This window comes from Oreochromis aureus, linkage group 13, assembly GCF_013358895.1.
Source record: "Oreochromis aureus strain Israel breed Guangdong linkage group 13, ZZ_aureus, whole genome shotgun sequence".
Lineage (NCBI taxonomy): Eukaryota > Metazoa > Chordata > Actinopteri > Cichliformes > Cichlidae > Oreochromis > Oreochromis aureus.
In genome coordinates this window covers 24520675-24534531 of record NC_052954.1, presented here as the reverse complement: position 1 = coordinate 24534531, position 13857 = coordinate 24520675, and the positions used below count along the sequence as shown (strand labels likewise).

At 43.6% G+C, this 13857-nt stretch overlaps 1 protein-coding gene across 2 annotated transcripts in view; it reads left to right on the top strand.

Annotated features, from left to right (window-relative positions):
• sdccag8 (SHH signaling and ciliogenesis regulator sdccag8) overlaps window positions 1–13857 on the top strand; it is a 54003-nt gene that overhangs the window by 13131 nt on the left and 27015 nt on the right. For both annotated transcript variants that reach the window (XM_031746768.2, XM_039621684.1), the window contains exon 14: window positions 13379–13506. In XM_031746768.2, the coding sequence (XP_031602628.1) occupies window positions 13379–13506 (128 nt within the window). The remainder of the gene's footprint in view (window positions 1–13378; window positions 13507–13857) is intronic.

The window sequence follows — 13857 nt, the reverse complement described above, 5'->3', positions numbered from 1 at the left end:
CCGATATTCACATCAGTCTAACCCACATGCCTGTACACAAAGACGCAAACACACGCGCTCACACACAGATGCAAGCACGCATCCGGGGGTCCCATGGCGGCTGGTGCGCTGCGCTGTGCTCCAGGATTGGATCATCAGCCAGCTGTGAGTTGGACAGCCCAGGATCTGTCCTAATCCCCGCCACTCTGTTCACATCGCCTCACATGCGCACACACACTCTCCAGTCCCGGCCCCAACCCAGCAGAGGGCTTTACTAAGTTTGTTTTGTTTGTTTGCTCCTGCCTTTCTTCACTTTCTTTCTTTTCTTCTTTCCATGTCTCCATCCGGCCTCATCTCTCCCCGTGTTGTGATCACACATCCCAAAGGCCATAGTGAAAACTGCCCAGCATAACTTCTATTTCAACACATGCCAGATAGGAATGAGATGTGTGTTTGCATGCGTTAGTGTATCCATGGTTAGTTGAGACCTGTGGGCCTGCATTGTGTTTGAGCCGAGATGAATGTCTGAGGCTCCAGATCTTCCACCGGTTTTGTTATCCCCATGAAATCAAGCATCCATGTTCATTAGGGTGCTTGCTTAGAGCTGTAGATGGACCTGGAGCTTCAAACTGCTTCTGTGAATAAGTTTACTTGCGCTCAGTTTTTCCACCTAAAACTTCTGAGTGTGGAGTCTTCAGCCAGGAAATATCTGAACATGCTGGTCCATATAATCTGTGCCTGTATGTGACGAACACCTGAAGAACGAGTTTTCAGTTTAAATTGTCCTGGCAGAAAATTTGTCGAGGAGGCTGAATAAACCCATTATGAGAAAATCTGCAGTGATGATTATCTGTGAATATCTGGTTGAAAATCCTATCAGCAAATGTTCATCTTTATGCATTTGGGGTCACAGTTTCCAAAGGTTGACACTGGATAATGGGGGCTGTGAGATGAGGAAGGTCTTTTGGGTTTGGATCAGCATGTCCTCATCTGTTCTTTGGCAGCTGTTCTAAGTGCACCCACTGCAGCAATATTGCATGCTAACAGTCCTATTTGAAAGAGTGGGAGTAAGTCAAATGTTTATGACCCAGGAGGCCACAGTTTGCCTTCCATTAGGACCTTTGTGCTTCTGCTATGTCTTGCCTTCTCTTTAAATTGCTCCTTCATTTGCTTTTGAGGTTTAGGCCCTTAAAAAGTATTAGATTAGGATTAGTTGGAAAAATTGGTTTGGGTTAAAACATCCCTCTTCAAAGTGATGATAAAATGATGCTTATCCCACGAGTCAAGGGATAAGCATGCAGGTGGAATTGAGAACTAACAGTTTTGTACAGTTAGGTCCATATATATTGGGACACTGACGCAAGTTTAGATTGTTTTGTTTTTTTTTATTTGTTTGATAAAACATATTACAATTATAGTTATATAATGTGCATGGATATAATGTGTAGACTCTAAGCTTTCATTTGAGGGTGTCCACATTCAAATTGGATGGAGGGTTTAGGAGTTTCAGCTTCTTAACCTGTGCCCCCTTCGTTTTAAAGAGAACAAAAGTAATAGGACAACTGACTCAAAGGCTGTTTCATGGGGACATGTGGGCAATTCGTTGATTATGTTGTTTTAAATTAAGCAGATAAAAGGCCTGGAGTTGATTTCAAGTGTGGTGCTTGCATGTGGGAGAGTTTGCTATGAACAGACAACGTGTGGTCAAAGAAGCTTTCCATGCAGGTGAAACAAGCCATTCTTAAACTGGGAAAACAGAAAACAAACATCAGAGAAATTGCTACAATATTAGGAGTGGCAAAATCTACAGTTTAGTACATCCTGTGAAAGAAAGAAAGCACTGGTGAAAACAAAAAGACCTGGGCGTCCATGGAAGACAACAGTGGTGGATGATCGCAGAATCATTTCCATGGTGAAGAGAAACCCCCAGCCAAGTGAACAACACTCTCCAGGAAGTAGGCGTATTAAAGTCTACCATAAAGAGAAGACTGCATGAAAGTAAATACAGAGGATTCACTGCAAGGTGCAAGCCACTCAAGTCTTCATAATAGAAAAGCTAGATTGGAAAAACATCTAATAAAAGTCAGCACAGTTTTCAGATCAATTTCTACCAGAATAATGGCAAGAAAAAAGTATGGAGGAGGCGTGGAACAGCTCATGATCCAAAGCATACCACATCATCTGTAACACACGGCGGAGGCAGTGCGATGGGTTTGGTGTGCATGGCTGCCAGTGGCACTGGGACACTCGTGTTTATTGATGATGTGACACAGGACAGAGGTGCATATTCACTGTTCCTCTGAAATGAAATCTGCCAGGTAAAATAGTAGAGGTATGTGATGTATTCAGAGCGTATCCAACAGCGAGGTGAAGACACCATTGTTGATCTGCCATGCATCCTTGCTTTAACCAACAAATAGTTGCAGTAAATAGAAAAGATTTGGTAGACTTTGTACTGCATGAACTAACATCTTTCCCATCTTTTGCCATAATTTTATATTTTCACAAATAGAAAGAAAAGGGCTGATTAATATTTTCTGATTGTGTAGTTGTTTATTGAAGTCTTTCTTGTATTTCTTGTACCTATGTTATGCATGCCATCACTGCATTGCTTTTTGCAAAAAACTTAAAATATAGTTGGTACTAGATCAGGTCTGGTTAGGGCGCAAGAGATGATGTATTAGAGATGCAAACATGTGAGACATTTAAGGCGTGCATGCACTTGTGAAATGATTAAATACACCAAATTAGTAGCGAGGGAAATACAAAAGTAATCATATAGGCCGAGCAAGGAGAGAAGCATACATTTTGTGTTTTAAGGCCACAGTCTCCTTTCTGTGACCCTGAAATCAGAAGATGGGTGCAAAGTGACACAGAGCGAGAGGGTTAGGCAGACAAAACTCCGGACCAACCGCTGTGACTCTTATACATGAAGTTCCCCAAACTCTATTAAACACGTCACGCTGCTGCGTTCCCTCTGTACCTCTACCTCGTTCTATTTTTTTCTCCCCTCTGTTGTACATCGTGATAGCAAGGTCTGGAAAGGCGGTGAACAGAACTGTGTGTGTGCGAGGGCGGAGAAGTGTAAATGAGGAAGGTGAGGCAGCAGATGCCGCGTCCCGCCAGAGGCTCGCTTTGAGCAGCGAGTGAAATCTGGGCGCGACAAAACTGCTGCAAACCAACTCGGCGGGAGGCCCTTGTCCAATCACGGCCCGGAATAAAAGGGCCGGGGCGCCACGCGGGCTGCAGTCGCTCAGGAGAGGCGGGGGCCATAATGAACCTTCAAGCGCTGCCAGCGAGTGCACACTCACACACACACACGCACACACACCACAAGAGCACAGCATTGCTCTTTCTACCTGGCATTAAGAGTGTCTAACCACTGTCACCATGAACATAAATGCACTCAACCTCTAAGGCAACTGTGTGCATGTATTCTTGTGTGTGCATGTGTATGCGTGCGCACATGTTTGGAGTATTCTTGTTTCATGAACTGTATTGACTTGTTTGCGAGCGTGCAATTAGACGAGCGTGCGTGCACGTCTGTGTGTGAATGTTATGTGTTGATACCTTTGGGCTACACCTGTGTCTGTGAAGTTTGATGTGTGTGTCTCTGTGTGACAGCAGCAGTGCAGTGCCAGGTATGAGACTCGCTGTGTGTGTGTGTGTGTGTGTGTGTGTGTGTGTGTGTGTGCTTGTCTGGTCGGCGGCCATGTTGTTGGGTAGCAGATGGCACCATGGTTGGCAGGGGAGGGGCTGCTTAGCACAACTAATCAGACAGTTACGGATAGGGCAGCTGGGAGGGCCGTCGGCCAGCCGTGTGTGCGTGTGTGTGTTTGTGTGTGTACCACAGAGTGCCATGATGTTGACAGTGGTGGGCCCGTTGGCCCGGTGACGAGACCTTGCCGTGTTCTTCTCTCCTCGCTGTCGGAGTGCCCTCTCTGCCATCGTGCCTCCTCGCCTCTCTCTCTTGCACTCTTCCTGTCTCTCTCGCTCAATCTGTTGAGACCTACTTGTTTGTGTCTTCCTTTTAGCTTTTTTAACTCTGTCGCCTTTGATCTTCCTGTCACTGCTGTATTTCTTTGGTTAACTGTTCAAAGGTTATGTTAATTTGCCTTATGAAACTGTTATTAAAATACTAGCAAATTTATACTGAAACCATTTTTGTGCAGTTTTAATGGAATTGGCACTGTACGTATAAAAATGTGACCCCTTGAGCAGGAACATGTCTGTTATGTTGATGTATATTGACTTTATGAAATAGGTCAGTATCTGAATGCCTTTTGAAATCATGCATAAAGTCACTGACATATTTCGTCTTCACCCTTGATCTTAATAAATGTGTCTTCTCTTTATATTGGTGGTTCTTATGCTCTGCTTATGAATCTTTTCCCTTTATTCTACCTGAGTGTGCATAACATTAAAGGAAATTTACCAGACTTGAGGCATCTGACTACCAGGTAAGATGGTTCTTAGAACAGCATTACTACTGCATTAGTACATATGACTTAATGGCTTTGGCCTTGCCAGGTACTCCCTGATCCCTTAAGCATGTGTTTCATGTGCTGAGATTGTATTCTGCAGTGATTTTATACGATTAAATTTTATTATTTTCATCATGCATGTAGGTTTAAAACAGTTTTCCAGTTAGGTGCAAGTGTGGATAGTTTATGTAGGGAAAGACAATAGTTTGAGCATTACAGAATTGCAATACAGAGAGAATTCATTCTTGTTAGGCTCTCAGCCAGTGCACCCATTTCTCACTAGTATTCGCAACCTAAGTATTATATATAAACATGTTATATGTTATGGCTGATAACTTATAATGTGCAGCCATGGTATGTTGTCCTTCTCACTCTTAACTCAGGAGCTTATTTATGTCTTTCGCAGTTAAAATATAGATGCTATAAATTCACCAGAGAATATTCACACTCTGTACTGTAAGTATGAAGATTATTAAGCAGGACTGTAATCTATCCATCCGGCGGGGCTGGGAATGGATAGAAAAGACAGATCGCTGACTGTGAGACCTCAGGCAAGATGGAGGCAAATCTGTCGGCTACAACTGTTGCCACCCCAGCCAAGTGTGCCCTGGGACACTGGCCTACATACACACACTACTGCTGGAGGACAAAACGAAAGGGAGTACCAGCCCTCTGCCATCCATCCACCATCCACCCTTCACCTCATTCTGTACTCATCCTTTGCATATCTTTCTAAACGGGTATGGTGAGAGGGGTTTACCAGTAGCTCTATACATTTTAGAGGATTGTGCTGAAGATTCAGTGCAGGTCGATTTTGAAATCTGTGTTTAAAAGTGTGTGTTGTTTTTGTGTGACTGTGTCATCTGTTCAACTTTTGTGCCTTTGCACACCCCTGCTGTGAGGGTGGCAGGATCAGTGGCGCTACCCAGTGCCCACTACCCAGTAGGCACAGCTTTCATCCAACATGACAGAACCTCTCTCTGCCCCCCCATTTCTTTTACCTCTCTCATTCTCTTTTACCTGATTGATCTATCCTTTTGTCGTTTCATCCTCTTTTTCTTTTTTTTTTTCCTGCATAGCTGCTTTTTGTTCAGTTTTTTTCCCCTTCCTTTTGCCTTCGTTCCATCAGCTCCTCTCTGTTACCCTGGGTGGACACAGCAGTGCCAACCGGTGCCACATAGGTAGTGGGCCAGTGCTGCCCTCAGCAGATTGTACTGGGAGTTGATCACAAAGAGTAGTAAGGAACAGAAGGATGAAAGATCAGATTGGAGCAAAGTAGCAGCTAAGTGGAGATGGAAGATACAGCAGGACAAATACTGAAAGGGAAGAGTGTCAAAGAGTTCAGACGGCATAGAAAAGTAATAATAATTATATACTGGGAAAAGACAGAAGGATCTACTCCTACAAGCTAGATCTGAGAGATCAAATCAGGCAAAGCTGATAAAAACCCAAAACAAAAGAAGAAATCTGATCAGTGTGGCTGTAAGCACTAATAGGAGAAGCCCCAGGAAGGAGTGCTGTCCACTTTGGTGTCTAGACATGGCACCAGCAACAGAGCTGTCATGCAAAGCTAACCTGTCAAGTAGCTTTGTCACTGATTTTTGTCACTTTTTAAACCTTTTTAGTATTCACTGCTCGAGCATATGTACAGTCCAGTGGCAGAAAAAACATGAAGAAGGACGATTTCTCCCCTTCCTGAGGTAATATAAAAAATTGCATTATTTGACCACTTTGGCCACTGCAATGAGTGAAACAGCTTTTTTCTATTGGTACTTACAGCTACACTTTTAACATGATCTAATCAACTCTCCATGGTGACAACTCTCTGTAACTGCTAGGCCTCTTCATTGGCGCTTGCAGCTACATTTAAAGTGAATTAATATAATTTCCCTGCAGTGTATGTTGATGTGCTGCTCGTTCCAAACAGCCAGGTGCGAGCCAGGTTGAAGACGCGTTGACCTGGTCCTGACATAGACTGTGACATCACGCATTGTTTTCTGATTTCTGCATTTTGAAGCCTCAAGATTAGCTTTCTTTGGCAGCTATTTATTTATTTATTTTTTACCATAAAACCATATCTGGACAAGTTGGAAGGTTGTTTTGCAAGCTGCATTCATAAACTGAACAGGTGCAATGTACCGACAAACATCTGCTAATTAGTACTAAGTAAGTAATGACTAATGATAAGGCACAAGGCACTAATAATACCAGATTTTCACTCACCAAAACTGAAGCACAACTCCTTGGATAGTCTGTACACAGCAAGCTGTATTATTTGTCAGATAATTCCATTAAGGATTGCATCAGCAGCAATCGGTGATACCAGTTAGCAGAGGTGAAGCCTAGCAAATCCTGTCCGGCTACAGCTCCCTGTGCCGGGACAGTTAGTCAGTGCAACCACTCCAGATGCAAAGTTTACTCAAATTTAAACCTGTAAAGTTGTCCTGAAGAATGCAAAAAGAAAAAAAATAACTGTAAAGTATTTTAAGAAGAGGGGGCCTCTGGGAATTTATTCGATTTTCTTAGGCATCCTCAAGTGGCCACCAGGGGAACTGCAGGTTCTGGCAACTCTAGTGGTTGCTACTTGGTAAAGACACAGCTGATTATAAATAAATAGCCCAGGGGAGAGGAGAGACGTTGTCAGAGACACGAGGTATGAAAGTAAGCAGATGATTGAGTTCACTAATGACGGTTTGGGTGTATAAGGAGAGAAAAGTGGTGCATATTTCTTTGAGCCTGTTGCCTCCAAGCACACGACCCACTGTGAAGGCTGATGGGTGTTTTAAATAACATCATGCATGTTTCAAGTAAGAAGTGAATTCCATCACAGGTAGACGGTGCTCATGCCAGCAGAGAAAAATCTGCTGTAGTAAGATTTGAACTTGTAGTATAAGTACCTTTCTCACTCTTTCCTCTCTCTTTTTTTTATTGCATTGCATGTAAGTTAAGTGTTTAACATTAAGACATGTAAAGTTGTAATCACAGATTTCGTTCTGTTTATTTGGGTAATTAACCAGAACCTTTTGTTATTATATTTGTCCCATAAAATTTACACAACAGGTATTAGACATACACTTTAAAAGATGCCTAATGAGAAGTAGCCTGGTTGAAATAATTAATTTTAGGCAGTCGTTTACCTTTTCTGCTAAAATGGATTTGACCTCGAGCACTGCCACATATGCTACCCACAACTATTTCTGCGGGGCACAGATTTGACACTGACGCTAGGTCCTTGGTTTCTGGATTGGGTCAATATGAGAGCATATTGTACGTATGCTGTGTGTTTATTTTTAAAAATCACAGATGCCTGCGCTGCCAGGCCGCTTTTCTTGTGTTAAGACCATCAGTCATCTGTGCCAATTAAGATTTTTAAACTTCTCTCGCTCTGTTTTGTGAGCAGATAGATGATGACAGAGGCCAATCAGCCACTAATTGCTTCAATCTAGAGCTGGGTTTTTTCTCTGAGGGAATGTGTGCTGTAACAGCAAATGTTTGTTTCTGCAAGGGTCGTGTCTATTTGTAGCCGTCTGTGTGTATATGCATACATTTATTCATATGCATGGGAGATTAAACAGCTTTTCAGATGAGCAAAATTGCACACTTTTTTTTGTGCATACTTTTGCATATGTGTGTTACAGTTTGGGAGGCGGGGGGGGTATATAGAGATTTTTTTTTTTTTTGTTTTTTTTTTGCGCTACTTTTAACAGTTGCAGCTTTCTGCTTTTCGGGCACGATTTGCTAACCACTGACCTTGGTGTCGGCGGGGGGGCTTTAGTGTTCCTTGAAGAAGAAAAGAGGCTTGGGCCGCCCGCTGTAAACAAAGTTGACTTGCCGACAGATGGATTGAATGACAGAGAGGCTAACTGAGCCAGGAATGGGCCTGGCAGCATCGCACCAAGTGCAGAGAGAGGGAGGGAGGGAGAGAGAAAGAGAAAAAGAGAGAGATAAAGGGGGGGGAGAGAGGGGAGAAGAGAGAAGAGGTGGCCAACAGGAGAGGAGGTGTGAACAGGTGCAGGGCCGCTGAAGGAAGAACCAGCAGATGGAGAGAGACACAGCCAGTTTAGTTACAGGAAAAAAAGGGTGGGAGGGAAAAGAGGAAGGAGGAGGGAGAGATGGGAACGGGAGGAAAAAAAAGGATCGGAGCAGAGATGAGAATGCTCTGGACAGATAGATGGACGGATATCTATATATATGTATAGATATATATAAGGCTGGGTGCAGAGTAAAGAAGCAGTGAGGCTGCATCAGGCCGCCTCTGTGTTGGATGTGCTTGCTTCACGGAGTCGGACAGCAAGATGAAGGGAGGGGTGCCGGAAGAAAAAATGTGGGAGCAGAGTGATTGACTTGCATCACCCAGAGGTTTAATAAAAATGTGCTAAAACACATTGAGGTGCGTGTGACGGGAAATCGTGTGACACTCTGCGTGGTCTGCCACACGGAACAATTCAGATGTTTATTGTGTGCGACATCACCGATACGCAGCGCTGCAAATGTTCAATATGTCACATTATTTTCTCTGTATCGCGCTCATCGATTGTTGGCAGTTACCAGTTAGACGGGCCTACACGAGGCCGCTCGCTCACCGTCTCTCTGTCGCACACATAAACATCGCACTCGCACATAAGCAGAAATCATCTTTGTAGTCTTGCGTATCAAACTGTTGAATATTAATATAGTCTGATTGATGCAGTCTATCATAAATAACTGTGTATCTACTGGAATTCTTCCACCAGAGTGAATCATCACGAGTGTCACCGTTTTGAGCGGTTAGAGAGCAAATAATTAACAGTTGTCATTTTATAGTATACTACGAGTTTATTTATTATTATTTATTTATTTACTGACTCGATAAATGGGGTGGAAATTAACTGGGGTTTATTTATAGCTATGTTCATATAAGTGGCAAAACAAAGGGAAAAACCTGACCCAGATCTGGTATGCTGTGTTTTGCTAGGGTGATTTGACTTCATTTGTGGCCTTAAAATAAAAGAAACTATCTCCTAAATTTAACATTTTTATTCTGGTGAGGGAGGTCTCTTCAAAGATGGCAGTGCTCCCTATTCAGGGGTCACTGTACAGGCTGTAAATTAGGAAAAACTGAGTGTTAGGACCTTCTCAGTCAATCCTTTTGAGGACCTATGAGAGATTGCATCAAGAAGGGATGGTAATTGGAGGAACCCAGTAGAGTTAGAGAGACTCAATGAATCAGTGGCGGGGAGCGCCAACGTTTTCCTTTAATTAATTTAATAGGTGCTTAAAAATCTCATTCAGAAATCAGTTTGTTTTTTTGTTGATACTATAATGAGATCCTGGTTACATGTGTAGGACATTTCACATCATACATAAATCTGTAATTCTGCAATTAAAATGTTACATTGAACCGCTAATTCAATAATTGATAGCATCTTCTGGTTCTGGGCTCTCGTAAGTATTTACCTGTGCAGTAGAAATGCTGCTATTTGTCTTTGTCTTGATTCTTCAACTCTTTGCAGGGATCATCAGTACCTGCAACATTCAGTCCTTTTTGTTGCAAACAAAGCCTGTGTTTTCACATGTTTTTTGCTATAGGCTCAGTTCACAGTCTGTTCACCTGTATGTTAATTTCACACCTGTTATTTTGCACCACATGAATATTGCAGAGCATAAATCTGAATATTCATTAATTTGAGGAATTGTTCTTTTTAGCTTAATGCTTGTTTTTATGTAGATAATTAATATACGATACACGTCAATATTTTACGCTTTCTTTATCTTGCAGTGGGTTGAATAAGTGGCTCCAGTTTTTGCTTCATCAATCTTGTGACTGCTTTTTAAGGATTTGAAATTACAGCCAAATATAAACTAAATGATTGTTTTTCCCCATTATCTCCGTGTGTGTGTGTGTTCGTATTTTTATGCTTTAAATATGCACGTATATGTATGTGAGTTATATAGTGGAGAGTTGATTCTGTTTTTACTTTAGTCAGAACAGCGGTCAGTTGTGTCTGGCGTTGGCGAATGTCTCCAATTCCTCCAAGTCCACCGTCTGACTCCAATTTGTGCTCGTTCTGTGATAAACCACGGCATTTGGTGGTTCTGGCGTGGGATGCCGGCTGCACCATGGGGTGCTGCAAACTCCGCGCTTGGTCAGGCCCTGGCACCCCACATCTAATGGGCAACAGCTTGAATAGTGCCCACTTAAGCAGGCAGTGTGGACTGGGCTCCCTCTTCTTCCTCACCACTCCAGCCAGCTAGTCAGCCAGCCACCGCCTCTGCCACCTCCCACTTACCCAGCAGCCACTGTACCTGGACGCAGCCCCAGAGCCATTCCAGCCTACCTTAGGCCCCTGGCCCATGCAGCTCTCCGCCATACTTATCAAGCTGTCCTACTGTGCATCAGGCCAGGCATATACAAACAGGCCCAGCTATCTGCTAACTGAACAGTCAGTCTATTGCCTCCTAGGCCCAAACAAGAGTTCCTGCCACAGGCAGCATCCCAGAGCCCATTCACCAATTAACTGGAAGGCAGATTAATGCCCAAGGAGAATTCTACAGCTCCAGCCCCACATATTCAGCCTCTGCTCTACCCGTCACCCCTTATGCTTGCTCCAGGGCTTGGCTTTTCGCTGATACCTCGCCTTCGCTTTCTCTTTTTTATGCTTTAATTTGATAGTGCTCATCAGCAGCCATTTTGTGACAGCAATTTGCAAGTAAACATGTTGCATTGGATTAGAGGTACAAAATGGCGCAGGGGAGAAACGACCGCGGAAGTTTGATCTGCCAGCTTCAGTTTGATCGTTGGTGAGGCATTCAGGCTCTTGTCACAAAGATACAAGTACTCATGCCCAACTTATCGAACCGAAACCTAAACTCAGCGCACTTCTTTCGGGTTTCTTCACCCAGGAACGAAAGCTTCCAGTCCGTTTGTTCAATTCTCTGTACTTAACTAGGTCGTACTTCTGAGGTTCGGTTCTGTAAATCAGCACGACCAAGCAGATGCCAAATGTGAAGCTCTCTGTCTTTTGATTTCCTATCCTCAGTTTTTATCACCCTCCTCTTCCTCACCACCACTCTATTGCTGACTGCTGGAACTTTCTGGCGATCTGTCTGATGCTAATTGGTGGGTAAACAGGTCTGGTGTGAGCCCCCACCACCACCACCCCCCGTCCCAATCGCACACAAACGCACACTCATAGAAATACACAAATACACACGGCCCCCTGGAACCTCTTGCAGGACCAAATGGCTGGCAACGCCTGCCCGCCATCTCCCGCTGAGCCCTGGTGTGCGCTTTGGTGGCTCAGGCTGCTGTTCAAGCCCAGCGGGGGTTCATTCACTCACACACACACTCATACGCGTACAGACACACACAGTCTCCTTGTGTCCCCTGCACACCCGCCACCCGCTTTCACACCCCAGACAGCAGGACAGCAGGAGAACACACACACACACGAAGGAACAGACAGACGCGGTCACTTTAGAGATGCAGGCCAAGCGCTGTAGGGGAGAAAAGTTTTCACTTAAACTGGAGAATTCTCTCTTCATTAGCGCCTTTGGACTTCAGGAAGAGTTCTGTTTATTTGTTCGTTTTTTTCCGCTCTTTGTAGTTTTTCTTTTCTTTCCTTCTTTGTCTGTCTCTCTGTTGTTTGGGTACGTTTGGACTTAGTTGAGATAGAAAGTTTGGTTCAGACAGGAACAAAATGTGCCGTTGTTCAAAGCCAGAAGCACCTCAGCTTGAATCGTACCTGTTCTATTCCGATACTGACACAAATCTGAATGCAGTTTAAAGTTATTTGACTCCTTCACATACTTACAGACATGACAGATCAGCTGACTCACTGTTGTGTGTTCTCAGCATTAGTGTAGCATATATCAAAGTATTTACCTTTTATCAAAATGTGCGGGATGGCAGTTCGAGTGTTGTGTGAATGAGACAGCTGCTGTATCACTCAGGGGTCTCTAAGCTGACAGTGGCCTGACACATTTACCCTTCGACCCCCTCCAAGTCTTTTCTGTCATTGTCCTTTCTGCCCTTCCTTTCTTTCTCATGTATGTGCTCTCCTCCTGCTTCCTCTCTCACCTTGGTTTTAGCAAAAAGCCTCTCTGACTGTCTCTAGACACAGATACATATTGTTTCTTTTTATAGAAACGGCTGCAGATACGACCTGGTGGATTCTTGTCAGCTAGCTGGGATTCACTTGATAAATGCCCCCGATTACATTGTAAGCCTTTGTGCATTTGTTACTGGACGCCTGGGAAGTCTGAAACATCAACAGTAATGAATATGATCTGACATGTAACTTAACGCCTAGTTTCCACTTCTCAGTTTGAGTGCAGTTATTTAAAGTACTGCTTCCAGAGCAGATTGCACGCAGGAAAATTGTTTCTCAGTGTGTCAACAAACTAATCTCCTTTGTAACCAGAAGCCACTTAAATGCACTGATTGACATGTTTGTTAATGCACAGACTTGAACTTGATCTAAGTGTACAAATCGTCTTCTGCATTATGTTGCAGGAGTAGAACATTAGACTCATTATTTCTGCAGTTTTTAGCCACAAAACACAAATTCCTACCTAAAAACAAAGATTGTGCTTGAAATGCTTCAGAGTGAAACCTTTTTCATGCACCATCACCCGCAGAGTGTGATGAGTAAGACGCCACAGAATGTCAGCGAGTGGCTGTGGAGACTTTTCACATTATTTTCCTTTACACATGCGATGCTGTGCATGTGTACACAGCAGCTATAGAGGTATCAGAACACTGTCATCTAGTCTTTTAGGGTTCTACCAATGGGCCGCTGTGCGTGTATTTTTTTGCAGTGCGCTTTTAAATGATGTGCCAGAAACTAGAAAGTGTGTAGAAATGGTGAAAACACGTTTTCTTTCACTGATTCTTCTTTTTTTTTTTTCTTTAACTTCTTGGTTTTTCTCCTCAGACAGGACAGAGAGGGTGCAGACCGGGCTCACGAAGAGGAAATGGCATCTGTGACTCTTTCAGCTCGGGAAAGGGAGCGAGAGCTGACTGTGATGCTGCAGCAAGCAGAAGCCGAACACCTGCAGAGAGGTCAGTGCTTCAATCCACAGCAGTGACAACGGGTTTGTCTTCATGCTTTTGACTTGCGGCACAGGTCACAATGTCCTCTTTTCACCTCTCTGACTTAATCAGCCATTTTTGGCTCACATCAGGACAGGTCAGTTCTTCAAAAGAAAAAGCCCCTCCTTTCTTCCCCATCGGCATTTTAGTCACCACAGAACCTGTCATTCAGAGTCATGCTGTCGTAATACTTACAGACTGCACCACAGCTCGGTGTTGCAGTTTAATAAATGCTTTCTGGAAAACTTGGACGAGCAAAGTGTGATAAAGCTTCTTAAAGCAATTTATATTGTAACGTAAAAACCATTGAACATTATAAAG